Below are 18,493 nucleotides of genomic sequence, written 5' to 3'. Positions count from 1 at the left end.
TTTCTCCTTATTTAAAGTGAACATCAAAAATTTTTTTATTATTTATCATGTCTGCAAAATCAAGAACTAAAATCTTAGGATACTCTCGATTTGAATGAAAACCTAATTTAACAGAAATTGAATTGTAACAAAATCAATGCAAAAATTTATAGTGTTTCTGATAATATTCCTTATTTCTCAAATATATAGAAAACGGAGTCAAATTTATAAGAATATAAGCCATTCCCCAATAGATAGTCAAAGGATATAAACAGGTAGATTTCAGAAGCAAAAATCAAAGCTAAAAAGTAGTCATATGAAAACATGCTCTAAAATCACTACTGATTACAGAAATAATATAAAACCTATCTTGAGATACCACTTCACACCTCTCAGATCCAATCTGTAGGAGTTTTGAAATTTATTAAATTACCACTACCTGCTTTACAACAAGGGAATGGAAAAGTTACTTATTCTTATTCCCTATAGCTTTTCATTGTTTTATACAAACAATTCTCTTCCTTCTTTCAGATTTAAATTTTTATAGATAAGGTCAATATCAACTCATGGAACAAAAGAATTTATAGGAAACTAAACATATTTTAAATTAAACATATGAGCAGCCAGCTGATGCAATGATAAGACAAGGAATGACAAAGACTCAACTTCAGTGCATTCAAATACAGATGCTAGATATTTGACCTTGGGTAAGTCACTTAATCCTGTTTGCCTCAGTTTCCTTATGTGTAAAATGAACTGGAGAAGGAAATGGCAAACCACTCCAGTATCTTTGCCAAGAAAACCTCAAACAGGGCCATGAAAAGTTGCATACAACTGAAATGTCTCTGCAACAACAAACATATCTAAAGTGAAAGATGAACATTAACTTTAACCTATAAATTTAAAATATTTTCAGTTTAGAAACTCTTCCTGACTCTTCATTTGTGCTCACTGAATTCTCAGCAGTCTCAATCTACCTCTCTCCTCTGCCTCTACTCCCCCAAACCCCTATCTAGTGAATATTATCCTATTCTTAAGAAATGTGCTCTAGCCAATTATAATGAAAGCTTCCTTTGCCAGGCAAAAAAGAAATATACACACAAGCCAAAATATGGAACACAAAGACCATGTCTTCTAAGACAATTTTAGAAAAGAAAACAATGACTAAGAATAGAATAATTCTCTGTAGTCTTTTAACAACTCCATGAATTAATATTTGCTATCACCATGAAATGGACTTTTGCAGATGAAAAAAGAAAAGACTTAATACCTTTTTAAAAGAAAGTTTCAATAGTGTATAATCATAAAAGCACTCTAAAGATGGAATCTATCCTGGCATAATGGAATAAAGCATAATGTGTAGACCAGAGATCTAGAGTTGAAAAGGGCTTAAATTAAGTAACAGTCCAGGTTTGTTATTCTTATTTTGGAGATCCTGAAACCCAACTGAGTTAAGTTACTCATCCAAAGTCACAATCAAAGTCAAATACATAGTATGCATCAGTAGCAGCATTTGAATATAGATCTTCTGCCAGTAGAATCAGAGATCTTTCTAGTATGCTTTCCTTCAGTGTTCATTGAGGAGTTGTCTTTCAAGGCACTCTTAAATGATATTTTGCTGAAGAGACATGACATAGCATATCCCTATATAATACCTATCTTATTCTTCACAATGACATGAGAGACATTTTTTTGGGTAGCTCTTCATAACTTCATAACTTCTTCATAACTTTATTAAAGTCCATTATTTAATGCTTATTCTGAGAAACCAGGTCCTTTTAGAAGAAAAAAGAGGTTTGGTTTTAAGTGAATAGTATATATTAGATTCTAAAGGGAACATTTAAAAAGAAAAATTTCCTACAAAAATTAACTTTAAAATCTGGTGAGTAAACTTTATGTTATAATATTCACCTGTCGTCATAAGAAAGGTATAAATTAAATGATTCTAATCTTTATTTCTTCTAATCCAGCAGATTCTATTTTGTCATACTTTTAAAAAATTCATTTAAAATAGTATTTTGTTGAAAATGATACTGAAATCTCAGTAAGATAGCAATATTTGGGAAATGATGTCATTAGTAAATAACTATTAACAATCTTCAGAAAGTCAAGTGAACTTAGTTAAAAGGTTTGTTAAATAGTTGCTATTGAACAGAACTCTTAGTAAGCTATACCCTGACACCCTGTAATCATGCAATATTTCTGTCATGTTGAAGCTAAAAATGTTCATCATTTTGTCAGCTCTGTCTACAAAGCAGAGAATTACCTTCACAAGCTCTTGAGATTTATGCTTTTAATTACTTCCTATCTGCTTCAGTACCCTCCAAACCTGAGAATCAATATAAATAGTCTTATTTATGGGAAAAAATGTAAAATGTTTGACAAAAGCAGGCTAGCATTTTCTAGATTTTCATTTGATACTATTGATCCTCTCCATTTTTGAGGATTTTTAAAAGAATTGGCTAAGCTTTCAAACTTTTAAAATTACTCTTATCTAATAATTTCTGCATACTTAAAATCAGCTTTAAACTTTTAAAAAAGGAGCTTTCTGGCTTCCAATACATCAACAAGATTATTATCACTGTGGTATCTTTTTAATTAATCAGTCATTACTGAATTCAATTTAATGGTAGCCTTCTCTGGCCCCTATGGCAGTGAACAGGTCACCCCATATTAAGTTCACACTTCCCCATACCCAGTTTCCAATATCTGTTTTGTTTTTGAACAAGAGGTTATTCTTAGTTGGTTGTTCAAGCACTAGCCAAGTAAAAGTTGTATCCTTAGATATTTTCATTAGCTCCAATTTTTAAAAAAGTGTCTTGAGATAATATTATGAAAAAAGGCAGCACCAACTACAGAGAAATCCTACTGAAGTGAGGAGACCCATAGAGTCAGAGATAGATACAGAGAGAGACAGACAGACATACAGAGAGTATGTAAGTGTCTTCTGATTTAATTTTTCTTTGTCCAACAGACTAATCCTTAGTCACGTTGTCTCCTCATATTTTCTCTTTTGCCCTGTTCATTTTCTGGGTATATCTGGAATTTGCTCTACCTGGAGCATTTAAAGCTTGCCAATACTTCAGGAAGGACAGGGGAAGCAGAAGTCCCTCCTATAACTATCTTTATGTAGCTCTGACCTGAAACAGCCACGACTCCTGAGTCATTGTGGAGTTAGAGTTGGCAGGAAGCACAGATTCACAAAATCCTAGACCACTCTGGACTTTCTTCCTGGAGACCACTGCATGCCAAATTCCCTAGTGACAGCATTGATTCTATTTTTTTTTTTTTTCTTATAGTCAGTGTTGCTTTGAATAAAGGGATAGTCCTAGAAGACTACCCAAGCTTGGAGATGTCAGGCCTATGCTAAGTAAAAGGTCTGTTGCTTTCAATGCTGATTAGGTTGTTTAAATCTTTGGTGAAGCCTTTTTAGATCCCACGAAAGATACTGACAGTACATGTCAATGATAGGCAATAGGTTAATACTTAGAGACATTACCCATCTTTTTAAAATTAATTGAATAATTAATGATTAATAATGAAATAAATAATTGAATTAAATTATTAAAATAATTTAATAATTGTGTACTTTTAGAAATGCTAGGCTAGCATTTTAATGGTCAACAGTATTGCAAGAGCTCAGGAATAGAAAAATTAGTCTAGGAAGCATTTATCTGGCTAGTGAATACAAAGGGTAAAATTTCATAAATCATATAAAAAAAGAGATTTTGTTTTTGCATTCCAGAAAGCTTATTTATATTAAATTGCACTGATATTTGGTCAGAAAATAAATGTCTAAGGAAATGGCATATATATATATATATATATATATATATATATATGTATATGTATATATATGCTGTTTAATAATCTTAATAATAATAAATAATCTTTTTTTTGTTTGTTTGTTTCATGGATCTCTCTGGCAGCTTGGTGAAGCCTTTACAAAATAACACTTTTAAATGCATAAAATAGAATACACAGGAGTACAAAGGAAACCAATTATACTGAAATATAGTTATCAAGTATTAAAAAAGAGACTAAAATCAAAATAAAATTACTGGTTACATGCAAAAGGGCTACTTCTTTGCAAATATTAAAATGCAGTAAGTCAAGACAGTCAATAAGAGAATGAAGATTCTACTACAAAAATGTTACATAATGACACAATTAAAAAGGCTGGACCTTCAGGGAAGCCATACAGGTGCCCTTGAAGCTGACTGGCTCTCTAAGTGTCACAGTTTCAGGGGCCTGCTGGCTTTTCACTGAAGGTATCCCAGCTGCTATGGGGACCAGCCTCCCCATGACAGCTGGTGAAGGAGGTGGAGTCCGACCTAGTGGCCAAAAGGAAGAGGAAGAAATCAGCCAACAACACATGGAAGGGAAATCGGTGTGGGACCCAAAGTTGTGGCTTTCTTCCCTAATCTCACTGCTGTTGAGATCTCTGCTGGATAATAGATGAGGGCCAGAGGTCTCTAGCAGAGCTGGCACTACATCCATTTGAAGCAGCAGATGGTAAACTAGGGCTGTTTATGTAAGACAGATCAGACTTCCTATTTTATTATTACATCATTGATCGAAGAAAATCAAGAAGTGCCCTCATGTGGATCTTGAAAGGATACAGACATAGAAAGAAATCTACAGGAAGGAGGGACGAGTGAAAGCTACTAAGATGGCAAGTTAAATAGACAGAGCATGGAAACAGTGCTTCCACACTGATACTTTTAACTGGGATCTGTGGGGGATAAGGCCTGATCAGTGAATGATTGTGTACCTTTGTGATCTGAGAATAAAGGCTTAATAAAGAATGAAAATGAAATTTCATAAATGTGGCCACTGCTTCACCCCTGATTGGTCTAAAATAAATCAATGATGTAGTAGAATGTATTTGTTATAAAACTTTTTAATGCACAAGAAAGATTCAAAGTCCAGACCACAGAACTCTGAGAAATTGGCTAAGGTTTTACTTAAAACAAAATAAACAACAGTAACAAAACCCTATGTAAACACAATCAGAAGCAAAGGGAAACTAGCTTAACATGATCTTGAATTGCTTCTCAATTTGGAAAGCTATTGAAAAAAAAAAAAGGTCAAATATTTAAGAGTTGGTTCACTTGACTTTTGATTTGAAAACTGAGCCTATACCACTCAATGGATTTATCAATACTAACATAGCAAGTTTTTGAGGTGTCAGTTGATGAATGATCCCAGTTTGCCAGGATATAAAAACCTGTTGCTTATTTAAGATGCACAGATTTTTATTTACTTTTGAAGCAATGGTACCATTAAGTTTTTTTTTTTTTGGGGGGGGGAGTGAGGCAATTGGGGTTAAATAACTTGCCCAAGATCACACAACTAGGAATTATTGAGTATCTGAGACTGGATTTGAACTCAGGTCCTCTTGATTCCAGGGACAGTGCTCTATTCATTGCGCCATCTAGCCACCCTGTACTATTAGATTTTGATAATACTTAACACTCATATGTTTTTTAGGTTTAAAATACACAGTCTAAAGAAATGTTCATTTGTATTTGTCTATTTCATTAGAAGTCAAGCTATACTGATTTTGTGAGACGAAAGTAAGATAAGTTCAATAAGCATCCCAATAAACTTGTATTGAATAAGGAGACTCTTACTTCCTTTTTCATCATTATTTTCCCCTTCATACATCATTGTCCCTATTGTGTTCTTCCAAGGCACTAATATAGTATGAGCGATTAAAAGAAGCAAGTTTGGACTACTTTCATTTTTTGATCTGAAAAAACAAAAGAGGGAGAAAGAAAGAAGAAAAGGAGTGAAAGAAAAAGAGGGAAAAGGAGGAAAAGAAGAAAAAGGAAGAGAAGGAGAAGAAAGAGAAGGAAAAGGAGAAGGATCCTGGAAAAGGAGGAGAAGGAGAAGAAGGAGAATCCAGTTGTGCAAATGATGAGCAAAGTAACAGATCCTTAGATAAGATCCAGCACAGCATAGCACAGTTCTTGAGAAGATATTTCTCTGGGAAATCTGGTGTTTGGACATGGGATTTTCAAACAGACAGGTAGGGATTTTAATTTAAGGTTATCAATTCTGGAGTAATCTGTACTTGCAATTATGTTGGACAAGAAGAGAATTGAGTAACATATTTCAGAATGTTCTTACTCATCCCAAGGGCTCATAACTCCAACTACTTTGGGTACAGAAGTAGAGTCACAAAAAAAAGGTGGGAGAGGGGAGGACAGGTGTTAGGAGACAAGACAGTAAAATGTATATGAAAGTGGCTGGAACTCAGGAGAAGAAAGATATTATTCCTAAACCTAAATGCCTGCCCACTGGCAAAGTTAACGGTGCTAATTTGTAAAGGTCCATTTGGGAAATGTTTGTGATTAATGCTTGCTCATTTACATAACTTTGTATTGTAAAAATAAAGCTGTGGCCTTGGCTTTCCAATAATGCTGTACCACCCTGAGATGACAGAAAGCTGGACAAAGGAGACATAAGTCACATTGAATTCTAATGGCACTTTTTACTTAGGGAATGTAGAACTGCAGAATTCAGAATTAACTGTTAAAATCTTTCTTCCAGATTTTTCAATAAACATGTTTTACACTGAAGAGTATAGCCAATTCAGTCTTAGAAATGGTATTAAAGGAGATAAGGACATTTTAAAATTCTTATATTAAAATGTAAATAGGATAATTACAAAATAATAAACATCCATTCAAATAAAACATAATTTCAGAGCTCAGCTATGCAGATTATTTCAGTATTACTAAAAACTGTGAATTTGTGTGTGTCTGTGGGGGCATACCATGGATTTGCCATCAAGGCTTCATGGCTTGGCAGATGAGCACCTAAATATAATTCAAAAATATAATTTCTCTCTTCATTATTGATGGAGCTTTTTGAAATTTAACAAAGGAGCCCAATTTAACAAAGTCAAGAACACATATACACACATTTCTCATGACTCTATCAGCACATATCTCTCTTTATAGTAAAGACACAGAAAATATCTGATACTGAATTAAGCTCAAATTTATAATGGATCTATACCAAAAGCTCACTGTTGTTAATCCCTTTAGAAAGATTGTAAGCAATAAATGAATTATCATGAAGCATTTATTAAGCACCTACTATATGCCCGACATTATGTTTGTCACTGGAGTTAGCGAGACAATGGATATAGCAAAACAATCTCTATTCTTAAGATCCTTATAGGGGCCACTAGATGGTACAATGGATAGAGCACCAGCCCTGAAATCAGGAGGCCTTAGTTCAAATCTGGCCTCAGACACTTACTTAACACTTCCTAGCTTATATATAGGAAGTTAGGAAATGTGTACATGTACAAAAATATGTATATACACATTACATACAGATACATAAATATGTATATATCCACACATAGATGTTATATTTCTTGCTTTTCATTGTTATCTTAACCTTTTACGATCCATATTTTGACCTTATCATTCCATGGAAATCACTCTCTGCAAAGGGTGCCAAATCCAATGGCTCTTTCTCAGTCCTCATTTTCCTTGATCTTTCTGCAGCCTTTGATACTTGATCACTTTCTCCTCTCTCTGAGCTTTCTAGAAATCATGTTCTCTGAGTTTTCATCCTATCTGACCAATCTTTCTCTGTCTCTTTTGCTGGACCCTCCTCCAGATCATGTTTTCTAAGCCCCTTAGGCTTCTGTCCTGGGCTCTCTTAACTTCTCTCTCTAAACAACCTTCCTTGGTGAGCTCATCATCTCCTAAGGATTTAATCACCATCTCTAGGCTAATGACAATCAAAACTACCTAGCTTGCTCCAAACTCTCAGCTGATCTACAGAGATGTCTCACATCTCCAACTGTCTTTAAGAAGACATCTCTGACTGAATGCCCAGTAGATATGTTAAACTCATTATGTTGAAAACAGAATTCTTTCTCCTTCTCCTAAGCCTTCTCCCCCTCCTACCTTTCCTATTACTGTAGAGACTACTACCACCATCCCTGCCCTGCCATTTAGGAGTCATCCCCTATTCCTCTTTAATTCTCACCATGCTCCATTCAGTCACTAAAGAAATTTTTCTACAGCAAATCTGACCATGTCCTTTCCTTTCTCAACAAACTCTAGTGTTTACTTATTTTTCCCAAAATCAACTAGAAAGTGCATTCAAAAACCCTTCATGACTTGGCCCTCTCCTACCTTTGCAATGTTTTTATACTCACTCTCTAACATGTCCTCTTTGATGTAGTGACACTGGCCTCCTAGCCATTCCCCAGACAAGACAATCCATTCCTCAGCTCCAGACATTTTGTCTGTCTTCTATGTCTGTAATGTTCACCCTTCTCTTCTCTGACTAACATCCCTGGCTTCCTTTAAGTCATAGCTAAAATCCCATCTTCTACAGGAAACCTTCCTAATCACTAATTTTGATGCCGTCTATCTGCTAATTATTTACATTAAATATAACTTGTTTTGCATGTATTTATTTCCATGTAGCCTTCCCCATTAGATTATAAACTATTTGAGGGCACAGACTTGTTCTTTTTGCTTAGCACTGAGTATACATATATATATATATATGTGTGTGTGTGTGTATGTATATACTATAAATATGTGTGTGTATATATGTGTATATATATAATTTATATATGTGTGTATATGTATATGTATTATATATAGCTATATATATAAAAGTAAAGAGATAAATATTTAAAATATGTAATTAAATACTAGGTAGTTTGGGAAAGAGGGCACTATTAATTGGGGAAATCAAGAAAGGTTTCATGTAGAAAATTTGGCTTAAACTGTATCTTGAAAGATGAGAGAGAGGAGTTCTATGACATGAAGGTAAGGAAGGAGTTCATTTCACAAATGAAAGGAAGCCAATGCAAAGTAAAGCAATTTTGGGCTGTATGTGAATAAAAGAGAGCTCAATTTGGCTGCTCACAGAATATGGAAGGAGTAGTAATGTACAATGAATCTGGAAAGATGAGTTGGGGATTGAAGAGCCTAAACAAGCTAAAGAGAGTTTATATTTTATCCAAAGTCAATAGAGATCCTCTAGAGTTTACTGAATTATGGGAGTGACATGGTTTGTAGCTTTGCTTAAGGAAAATCACTTTGGTGGTTAAGTGGAAGATAGACTGCAGTGGCGAAAGATTAAGTAGGATTGCTATAGCCATCTTAGAGAGAGGAAAGGAGGGAGTCGATAAAAGTGGAATCTGTTTGAGTAGAGATAAGGAGCTAGAAGAGATTTTGTAGAGGTAAAAAAAAAAGGTAAGATTTAATGACTGATTTGATAGATGAGATGAAGGAGAACTGGGAAATAAGGATGGCACTGAGGTGATGGATGAAGCTTGGGAGACTGGTAGAATGGTGGAACCTTCCATAGAATTGGAGAACAGAAAGCATTATGTCCATTGACTTTCCCTAATTTTCTCAAAGAAGTATATCCGAGATTCCTCAGCAACTACTCTGGCTTTTAGTTTTCACGCATGAAATATGAAAAGAGTTTTGTAATTGTTATTCAAATTGTCTAACTTCTTGTGACCTCATTTGAAGTTTCCTTGAATACTGGAGTAGTTTGCCATTTCCTTTCCCAGTTCACTTTACAGATGAGGAAATTGAGGCTAAAAGGTTAAAAGGTTCAAGTGACTTGCCCAGGATCACATAGCCATGAAGTGTTAAGAGTCTGAGACCAGATTTGAACTCCATTCCTCCTGACTTCAGAGCTGGCACTCTAGCCACTGCACCACCTAGATGCCTGATGCTAACTTCTTTATAGATATTAAGAGAATAAATGAACATCCAATGTTATAATACATGGGAGCCTGACAGTGGCTTCTGGAGATCCAACCCAGACCAGCAGAATGGATCTCCTCTTGTGAGAGGATGAAAAAAGGAGACTGAGAGGCCGTTGCTGTTCTCTGACCTCTCTGACTGAGAGGCAGTTTATGTTCTCTGAGCTCTCTGACTGATTGGCAGTTGGTGTTCTCTGACCTCTCCGACTGAGAGGCAGGTGGTATTTTCTGACTTCTCTGACTGAGAGGCTGTTGCTGTTCTCTGACCTCTCTGACTGAGAGGCCATTAGTGTTCTCTGACCTCTCCGACTGAGGGGCCATTGCTGTTCTCTGACCTCTCCGACTGAGAGGCTGTTGCTGTTCTCTGACCTGTCCGACTGAGAGGCTGTTGCTGTTCTCTGACCTCTCTGAGAGGCCGTTGCTGTTCTCTGACCTCTCCGACTGAGAGGCAGGTGGTATTTTCTGACTTCTCTGACTGAGAGGCTGTTGCTGTTCTCTGACCTCTCTGACTGAGAGGCCATTAGTGTTCTCTGATCCCTCCGACTGAGGGGCCACTGCTGTTCTCTGACCTCTCCGACTGAGGGGCCATTGCTGTTCTCTGACCTCTCCGACTGAGAGGCTGTTGCTGTTCTCTGACCTCTCCGACTGATTGGCATTTGGTGTTCTCTGACTTCTCTGACTGCGAGGCTGTTGCCCCTCAGCCTTCTTGTATCATCCTCTCAAAAGAGGAGATCCATTCTGGGTTGAAACTCTAGCAGCCACTATCAGGTGGCTCCCGTGTATTCCAACAACTCTCAGTACCACAACTATCCAAAACTGAGGGCTTTAGAAATCATTCATTTCATCCCTTTAATTATATTCATGAGGAAAATATGTTATAAAAAAGTTTAAATTGCTTGGCTAAGATCCCCTGCCTTATTATGGAAAGAACAGAGACTAGTACACAGGTTTCTCAATAAATTCTACTAATTCCATTAATTTCAAAACAGGTAATAGAGTATATATTCTATAAGAGACCTATATTCTATTTTATAAAAGACCAAATAAGAGCCCATATTCAAGACTTGAGCCTGGATTATTTTTGAGATGATTTTTTTATGTCTTCATGTCCCATTAGAAGTTAGAGGTAGGTCCTATATGACATGATAATCAAGAGCTCATGCTAATCCTTAACAAAGTATAAACAAAAATAATTTCTAAGAGAAGTAAAAGGACAATTTTATATCTCTCAAACATACTTTTCATGTAATATTGTAAATTACTGCTATTTGTATTGGGGTCTTATTTCCCTACTAGACTAAGAGCTCTCTGTGGGCAAAGAATTTTGTCCTTACCTTATCATTTAGCACAGCACTCATTTTAATAAGTATTTGTTTTTACCTTCTTAATAAAGGTTTATTGAATAAACTCAGAGTAGGAGAGCATAGTGGCAATAAAATTCTGGACCTGTAGTTACAAAGATTTCAGCCACATGTAAGCTAAGTGACCATAAGCAAATTGCTTAAAATCTCTGAGCGTTGGTTTCCTCATCTATAAAATGGGGTTAATAATAGCACCTACTTCACAGGATGGTCACACATATCAGCAGAAAGTATAAAGTGTTTTGTAAACTTTAAAATTACTATAAATATCAACTATTATTATTTTATGAATGAGATAGTGTGTTTGTTCTACTTTTGGAAATAAATGCTTGTTGAATGACTGAATGAATGGTGATAGTGAATTGTTTTTAACATGACCTTGTGCAATGTTCCTTTCCAGTCTTTGGTCAATGGCTGAAGAACTCTTACAAAATTCCACACCTCTTACAGTATACTCATCAAAATGTTTAGATGAATGCTTACATATCAGTACACAAAACATGCACATTACTCATGTGCCATTTCCTTTGAATGGTCTAGAGGTGACTTTGGGTTCTTGTTGGCTCTTTTGGTTCCAAATGGCCTGGAAAGACTTTGAATATGATGGACTATATGTCCATCATTGGAAGAGCAACCAAAGTGTGCAGAGGAAATATAGGCTGCCAGGTGATGAATATTAGGGATACAGGGACTCATGAAGACCATCTACTAAAGTTTGAAGGGGCTGCGATTTGCATCACTGGATACAATTACCCAAACCAGGACATCGCTGCTCCTTAAATATTGAAGAAATAAAGAAAATGTAGGGTTTGATATACACAAATGATTGGGATTCTTAGGGAATTTTTGTGATTTCATGTTCCTTTTTACTATTGGGCATTCACAAACCTGTCTTTCTATTTTCTTAGTTCAGGTTTTTCTTTTTATCAAATAACTTCAACATGTGGAATCAAATGTAAAATGTCATGCATTGCAAGTCACTTGAAAATGTCCCTAATAACTCCAACTGACCACTTAATCTGGTTCTTATCTTTCCACTGATGCTAATAACTTTGGAAACCTGGCACAAGAAACACTACTGACTAATGGTCACACTTCCCAGAAAGGTGCTATGCTGCAGAGCATGTAAAAGGGTACAGATTTCCATATAGGGATCCACCTAGCTCCTCACTCCTCAAATTTCCTACCTACAAAGAGCAATGAAAAGGTGATACTCACGTCAGAGTTAAAACGAAGCTGACAGACATTACAAGAAATAACTTGTTTCTTCTTTGGGGGAATGGACACTCCAAATGTGTGGTTTATGACTGCCTTTTGCACAGGATCCATCTAAAGGGCAAATGAGAAAATATGTCTTTTATAACTTCAAAGGAGAGTAAATGATGTGAACATTTTAAATACTTTAATTTTTCCTTTAGGATTTTACTGTTAAATTTTGTTCCAGAGCTGTGCTATAAAATTAAGCTCTGTGGTTTCACAGGACATCTCAGACATTTGGACTGGCAGGGAATGAATCAGAGCACAGGAAATCCCCACAAAAGCACCAGGTCAAAAGACAGGTGCCACCTAGATTAGAAGTTTTCGGATACCACCAATATTTTAGGGAACCATAAAACAGGAGATCTAAGGGTATGGACTAAAAGTGATGTTAATTTTCCCCCAGACACTAAAGAGTAGATTAAGTAATTCCAGAGTAACTAAGTTAAAATCTTAATAAGAAAACAAAAGTTATTTCAGTTTCTTAATTGTTGATTGATTCATAGCAAAATTTTAAATTGCAGGCTCATATCATAGAAACCTCCAATTTAAACTTACAGCTGTTAATCTGTATTTTACAGTGATGCTAATTAATCATTTTTATTCACTCACTCCAAAATATCAATCACAGAGGAAACACATGTCACAATACCTCATTTAAGAGGCTCCTACACCAAAATGTTCAGCATGCAAACGCTGTTTAAATATTGATCTAGTAGATACATAATATGTCAATATTTCAAGCCTTTAATAAGATGATGGGTTTTTTTCCCCAGCTATTCAGCAAGGATATAAATTCATGTAGGAGAGTGTGTGGACATGCTTGGTAAGAAACGACCAAAATATTCCTTCTGAAAAATATGTGATGCTAATGGGAAAGAGAAAAACAAAAGAAACAATGTTGAGTGTAGTGTCTGCAGAGTGATACTCGTTCTTCTCTAGACCTGATTACACTCCCAAGTAGGGGCTCTTAACTTTGTCTTATATGGGCATAAATAAGAAAACTTTTTTCCACATCCAAATTATGGACCTTCTGAAAAATCTGTTTATGGATCTTAGGTTAAAAAGCCCTGATTTAAAGCAGTATTTCAAATCTCTGGCAGTTTCAAATTCAGCAAAAACGACATGTCAGTTTCAAACAGAGAATGATGCAAAAACAAAATCACATCAGTGAATGAAATCTCTGGAATTTCAACATTACCCTTGAAATAGCTGATAACCTTTGTTAAAGCACGAGAAACTCAATTTAATTCAACAAAATAACTGAGCACTTCTATATATAGTTAAAAATTAAGAAAGTTCAACATTAACAAATGTTGGGCCTTTAAAATGCCTTAATGTGTGAGAAAGAAAGCAGATGTGTCAAAACACGTGGCCAGTCCTGGCACACACTGTCTACAACACTCCCAAGTGGGGCCTAAACCAAATAAAAATGTAAGTGGAAAATGTTTGACAAAATACATACAAATACAATAAAATATAGATAATATGAATATGTAGTTTTCTAAGACAATACGTGGCCTAGAGGAATTCTTACCTATGTTTTAATGGCCCCTTTTTCTTTTTGATTTTGACACAGCACTGCCTTAGGGTGAATGAATAGAAAAATGTTTTGTTTCTGTCATGATTATAGCCTAGATTCTGACAGTCAACAGTACACATTAAGATGGAAGGGGGAAGGGAGAAGTAGCACTGGATACTAAATCCCACTTTGCAACTAACATAATATGTGATCTTGTTAAGTAAATTCAGTTCTCAGGGTCTGATTTTCCTCATTTATAAAATGAGGGTACTGAACTAGACCATGTTTTATGGTCTGTTGCAGCTCCAACTTGCTGTAATTCATAGAAATATGAGTTCATACAAACAATAGTTATGAATAGCTCAAAGTAGCATGGGGAGGAGAGGGTGGCCACTTGCCCACAGAGTTTCAGAATTTATGAAAGAATGAAAAATTATTTTAGGTGACAAATAAAAACATTTGGAATTTTTAAAAAAACTTGCTTTTAAAGTCACAATTAAAATATATTAAGTTAATTGTTCACATACATCTTCTGGTTCAAAGAGTTCCTAATAAACTTAAAATATTTGTAGTGTCAATTTCTATTTACAAGCCACAGAACTGGACATGCTATCTTGGTGTGCATAGAAGTAGACAAACTATGTAAGCCTGCTGCAAGAATGAAGCATTACTATTTTCTCCTGGGAACAGCCAATACCAAAAGTATCAAAGGTTCAAAAATATGTTTTGTTCCTTAGGCATCTTTACTCTGGAGTTCAAATATTGCAAGTAAACAATAAAATTCTGCCTCACAAAAGGGTAATCTTAGGAGACAAATGTTTATGATTTCAGGCTTTGCAAAGCATTTTAAACCTGGAATCAGTACCTGCATGGTATCAGACCCAAGACGTAGGTAGCAGAAATCCAGTTTTGTGTCTTCAGGAACCCTATACCAGCCCTTCTTCACTGTTCCTAGTCCCGACATCCCCCTGGAGTAGAAACAAGCTTCTAAAACTTGACAGATCTTGAAAAAGCTTCTGCATATGCTTTCAGAATTCCCAGGTTAAACAGGACTGTGGCTCAGAACTCTTATCTATAGTACTCATTTTGATATTCTGAAAGATTCATGGGTTATAAGGGCAAAGTAATGAAAAAAGTTATTTTTAAAAAATCATCACGTGGTAGCCAACTTTCTGGTTAACCCTTTTGCCCCTGGCTAGACTGGACTTCCAACACCTGATACCCAGGCTAATTATCATCTGTGGCCAAAGTTTTCAAACTGGTAAAAATTTAGGATTATAGGATAATTGGATCTAGACTGGAAGGGACCTTATACATCATTTTGGTCCACTCTGCTCATTTTACACCCAAGGAAACTGATTTTAAAATGAAATTAAATGACTGATCAAAGGTTTCATGGAAAACAGAGCTCAAGTCTTCTATCTATCTATAAATCCTTTGTACTGTGCTTCCCATAATAAGTTTCAAGAGTCCAGCATCACTACCACAACGGCATCAGTGCAGGATTTTCCTTACTGGTAGTTCTACTTTGCCAAAACATTTCATACCATACCTCACTTCAACAAGAAAATACTTTTTTCTTTTCTCCTGAGGCTAAGAAGTCTAAATTTCATTGTTTATGAGCTGCTGACCAGCTTCCAGGAGAAGCAAAGTAAAAAGGTTTTCCTTGTTGTCCTAGATAGAATTACAACTCCAGAGGTTCTCAAGAAGCATTTGCCAGATGGTTCCCACTTAGAGATACAATCTTCATCATGACCATAAATCACATTTACTAAGTAGCCTTTGACTATTTATATTCTGGTACCCTTTTCTCTACCCTTCCAACAACCTGTCCATTCATTATACAAGAATTTTTTTTTTCTCCAGGCTTTTGACTTGGAACTGCTTCACTCTTATTTCCTGCCTGACTCTAGACTTCATTTCAAATACACTTGGAAAGGGTACAATTTTCCTCCCTGCTTAAACCTCTTTATATCTTCCTTTCTCGGTTATTTATCACAGACATCTATAATTATAGTGCTGGCCTAAGAACATATTTTGAGACATCATTTGTATGAAAAGACTCTAAATGGTACAAAAAAGAATGTCCCACTTTGCCAAACCATTTCATACCTCTAAAAGAGGCAACACTGTCTAGCCAATGTTTTGAATATTTGTCTTCAAATGCAATAACTACAAATACCTGAGTCATTTCAGTAGGCTACAGACTAAGCAATAACATAATTGGTGTTTTTATATTTAAAAAGAAAGCCTACAATGGATAAGATTGAATTATTTATTTTCTCAAAATTTATCCATCAAACTTCTAAAATCAGTTGAAAGTAAAAGCTAAGATGTAGACTAAATTAAAAATTGTTCTCTCACTAAATGATGTCAGGCTTCTGAAATCATCAGAAATGTGTGACTAAATAAGCAGTATATATACACTTACGTAATACACAAGGAGAACTGAATAATTTAAGATTATTACATTCACAAAATTCATCTTCAGGCTTTTATTAGGTACTTATCCCAGAATTTGGGGGTCATTTTCTTGTTAAAAAATGAATGAGTTCTTAAAGAACTTCATGCACACACACACATACACACATCTTGGCACAATTCTACAGTTAGTGGTAAGTTTGCAAAAATAAATGGCCTTATTACAAAAACCAGAGACGTTTCATGTTAGCTCACATTATATATAAAAGCCATTTCAGTAGCAACAGAATCAGAATTTGTTGCTAAACAACATGATTTTCTCTAACCTTTAGAAGTTTGCCTCCAAAAAAAGAGGAAAAGAAAAATTCTGTCAGAAAACTCCACTACCAGCAGTCCTTACCTGATAGAATTTATTGGTCCCAAACAAGTTTCTTCTTTTCTAAAAAAAGTAAAAGTTAAAAGTTGTCACAGGTGAATGAAACTTGAATTTTGTGGCTAGCAGACACATTTATCTAAATGAAACTTTAAAAAAGAGGAAGAAATGAAGAATGGAAGGAAAGGAAAAAGGAAAAAAGGAAGGAAAGAAGGAAGGAAGGAACAAAGGAAGAAGAGAAAATGTGGGTTTAAAATGCTGATACTGTTTCTCTAGGGTTACAAAGAGTTAATACTTGCCACTTTTTCAATGAAAATTATGCTGGAGTGAAACATAAAAACCATTAGGCCAATAAGCATTTTAGGTACTAAAAATGAAAAATGGAGTGGGGTCATTACTAGAGAGAGATGAAATAATTGGAGGCTTGTTATGGACGAATACACTATTAAATTACTTACTGAAACTGGTCTTAATAAAACATACACTACAGTTTTATTATCAAGATAATAATGTATACAAAGCTATTCCTTTAGATGTAAATATAGACTATGAGAATCACAAACCTATGTAATTTTTTTTTTTTTACTTACAGATTTTTAGTCTCATAACAAAAAGTCATTCACATTACATTAGAGTGCCTTTTATTAGGTTGTTCAATAGAAGCATTTGAGCAAGGGTATATTGAACACAAAATATGACCTATATGGGAATGAAACAAAGTAAGGACATCAAAGATGAGGCTTTCCAAGGTACTTAATGTACTTAAACTATAAAACACTTAATGAAGACATACATACATACTTATACACATACACACACATGCATATATATATACACATATACATACATGTGTGTGCATGTCTTCACACAGATATATATATATTATATATATATATATACACATATATATATTTGTCATTAAAATACAGTGTTACAGCAATCTATAATACCTAATGATGCTGAGTTCTATTGATGAAGGCAAGTGAATTACTACTAATCCTTGTCACTTATGTCCGTGAATAAACAGCTGTTGTTGCTACTGCATTAACAAATGAGTAGAATTTGAGTTACATCCCAAAATATCTCCATTAAATTCTCAAAATGCATTCAGACACCAGTCAAAACAGTGGTGAAAAAGAGGTGAGGTGTCTGCACCAGCAGAATTAAAGATTAGTAAAGCACTTTAGGAGGAGGGAAGTTAAGAGGACTGCCTATAAGCCAGTATTGTGACTAGATATTGCCTCTGGAAACTCTTCTTAAAAGCTACTAGGACCTCACCATAATTATGATTCCATTATCAACCTCAGTTGACTATTAACAAAGCATTTGAACAACTATTTTATAAAGCATTTCTCAAACACTTATCATAACTACTATGGGAGATACGAAATAAATAGAAAATGTGTTCCTGCCTTCAAAAAGCCTACTATTTAAATAAGGCAAGATATACCAAAAATTGTAAATATATAAATATATATTATATAATAAATATATATGGCAATTAATTAATATTTATATGTGTAAATATAATACATATAAAAAATTTGTAAATCACCATTACATAAAACTAGTGTAAACTCTACCTGTGGACCATACAACTTGACAAAGCAGACATAACAGCAGGGTTTTCTCTTAGTCAAAAATTTGAGATTGGTAAAAAAAAGTTTGTCATCCTACTCCAAAACAGACTTTATTCTATATCTTTTTTTTAAATGTAGTATCTCCTAATTCATTCAAATTCTGAATGACTCTTCCCCTCCTTCTTAATACCTTCTTCATGAAAAGATCTATTCTTAGTCACTCACAATTAA

At 34.9% G+C, this 18,493-nt stretch overlaps 1 protein-coding gene across 5 annotated transcripts in view; it reads right to left on the bottom strand.

The window, feature by feature from the left end:
- ZNF385B (zinc finger protein 385B) overlaps window positions 1-18,493 on the bottom strand; it is a 531,497-nt gene that overhangs the window by 60,566 nt on the left and 452,438 nt on the right. For 4 of the 5 annotated variants that reach the window (XM_051986113.1, XM_051986112.1, XM_051986116.1 and 1 more), the window contains 2 exons: window positions 16,710-16,748; window positions 12,328-12,438 (listed from right to left, as the gene is read on the bottom strand). In XM_051986113.1, the coding sequence (XP_051842073.1) occupies window positions 12,328-12,438; window positions 16,710-16,748 (150 nt within the window). The remainder of the gene's footprint in view (window positions 1-12,327; window positions 12,439-16,709; window positions 16,749-18,493) is intronic. The other variant, XM_051986114.1, reaches the window with a different exon arrangement.

Source organism: Antechinus flavipes, chromosome 3 (genome assembly GCF_016432865.1).
Source record: "Antechinus flavipes isolate AdamAnt ecotype Samford, QLD, Australia chromosome 3, AdamAnt_v2, whole genome shotgun sequence".
NCBI classification, from domain to species: Eukaryota; Metazoa; Chordata; class Mammalia; order Dasyuromorphia; family Dasyuridae; genus Antechinus; species Antechinus flavipes.
Note: the sequence above shows the minus strand (reverse complement) of the source record. Positions and strands in the feature narration are given on the sequence as shown.